Here is a 2,240-nt window from a genome sequence, read left to right on the forward strand (position 1 = left end):
TGACCTTTTTGCAGTGAAGATACATATCTGTCCAATAAAGCCCAGGCCAAATGACAGTGACAGCTGCCTTGTGGCATCCAGTTTGAATTGAACAGGTTTGCTCACAAGTCAGGAGCAAGTATTTCATTACAGACTGTGCACCAAGACCAACATAAGCCCCCAAAAGTGAAACTTTCCCTCAGCAGCTATGGAAACTGCCCCGGTGGACTGAGATGCACTTCACAGGCTCCTCCTTGTCTCCTTGCTTTGACTTTCCCGCCTCCTGCAAGCTGTCATCCTCTGTTGGCATTTGCATGTTGGTGTAGCACTTGCAAGGGAAGAAAACCTCACTTCATCTCTCAGGAGGGATTCAGGGTGTTATGGGAACTGAGCACTCGAAGAACGAGGGGCGAAGGAGCATGTTTTTTCTGAGGAAAGGTCCAAAGTTGCCTGCGTGGGAAGATGCTCTTCTGTCAGGGAAAGAGCCCAAGTCACTGCTGAAACGAGGACTGCGTTATGTCAGCTTGAGCCTCATAATGAAAGGGATGACCAGCACGCCTGACTTCTTGTGGGGACTGCCCGAGGTGCAGAAACTGAACCTTTCACGCAATCAGCTGGTGGTGATTCCTCCTTCACTGGGGAAACTGGACAGGCTGGTAGTGCTGAACTTGTGTGGCAACTGCCTCAGGTGTCTGCCTAAAGAGATTGGGCTGCTGAGGAACCTGAAGGTCTTGTTTGTCAATATGAATTGCCTGACAGAAGTGCCAGCAGAGCTCAGCTTGTGCAGGAAGCTGGAGGTTTTGAGCCTCTCTCACAACTGCATCTCACAACTGCCTTTGAGCTTCACCGACCTGACAAGTTTGAGGAAACTGAACCTCAGTAACAACCGCTTTGTGCAAATTCCCCTCTGCATTTTTGCACTGAGGAGCTTAGACTTCTTGCACCTAGGGTCCAACAGGCTTGAAAACATCGCAGAGAGTGTTGAGTATCTGGTCAATTTGCAAATCTTTATCGTAGAGAATAACAACATACGCACCCTGCCACGGTCTCTCTGCTTCATCACTGCTCTGGAGTTACTAAACGTCGATTACAACGCCATACAGACTCTCCCGGATGACCTCTACCTGCTGCGCCGGCTGCCACGCATCGCGTGGAACCCGATGGACAAAGGCCTCCACATCGCCCACAACCCCTTGTCCCGGCCCCTGCCCGAGGTCGTCGAGGGGGGGTTGGACGTCCTCTTCAACTACCTCAGGGAGAAAAAGGAGCACAACTGAGTTTCCGCTGAGCTTGGGATTAAGCCTGTCAGCAAGACTCAGTCATAGCAGAGCGCTTTTCTGCACAGGCATTTCCACTTCATAACGCTCGGATTTCGAAGACTGTGGATGGCTTTAGTAACAGTTGGAGGAAAGCAAGTAAAGTATGATGGTCTTGATTAAGTGTGTGAAGAGTAAACTTTCTAAAAATAGTCACGTCTGTAACCTTCAGTGTGGGTCTGCTTGGGTGTTTTTAGGAAAAAAACTCCAACAAACTTGTGATAAAATGTTTGCTCTTCGTTTGACAGAGACAAATTAAGGCAGACTGCTGGAAGTGCAGAAACGTGTATTTGCCAGCTATTAGGTTGGAGGAATATTAATATAAATTGGATTTACTATATGTGATTGCAGTTGCACTTTAACTCCTGCTCACTTCTTCATACACAGATAAACCACTACATAAACAAACACTGCTATCTAAAGTGAATCTCAAGGAAAATGTTTAATTTACTTTTGGGAGTGAATATATCCCGAGCTATATTAGCTCACAGACAGTATATTACTGGCCAGTTCAATACCATTTGTTGTTTACCCCACAGCTGTGCACTGGCCTCTATAAATTACAGGTGAAGATTGCTGTCGATGAGGCAATTTCCCAGTTCTTTGGAAGAAGACCCCAAACTTCCCCAAAGCCCCTAGTTCCCCTCCTGAGACACGCAGCCTTTCCCATGGAGCCTCCTAGGACGCCGACAGCGGTGCATCACATCAGCTGGGAGCAGCGTCCATACGAAGCAGAGAAATGAACGTGGGTCCTTATTCCCTCAAACGAACACTGTCAGATGAAGCTGCTTGTTACTAGATGAACAACTGCACTCCGTTCCCTTTCCCGCATCCCTGCAATCGGAACTGTGGAGTAGCTTTACTCAGGAGGCAGTACATCTCCTAAAGGTGAAATATTTCTTTCAGGAAAAGCAGCATCAAACCAATCATCGGCTTAAGTAAGAG

At 47.7% G+C, this 2,240-nt stretch overlaps 1 protein-coding gene across 1 annotated transcript; it reads left to right on the forward strand.

Moving 5' to 3' along the window:
- Nucleotides 1-212: 212 nt before the first annotated feature.
- On the forward strand, nt 213-1,256 carry LRRC30 (leucine rich repeat containing 30; the record flags this gene model as incomplete). Its single annotated transcript, XM_082309827.1, is given in 2 exon segments — nt 213-302; nt 306-1,256. Coding segments are annotated over 2 exon segments (1,041 nt in total).
- Nucleotides 1,257-2,240: the final 984 nt, after the last annotated feature.

This window comes from Platalea leucorodia (assembly GCF_965183815.1).
Source record: "Platalea leucorodia genome assembly, chromosome: 1".
NCBI lineage: Eukaryota > Metazoa > Chordata > Aves > Pelecaniformes > Threskiornithidae > Platalea > Platalea leucorodia.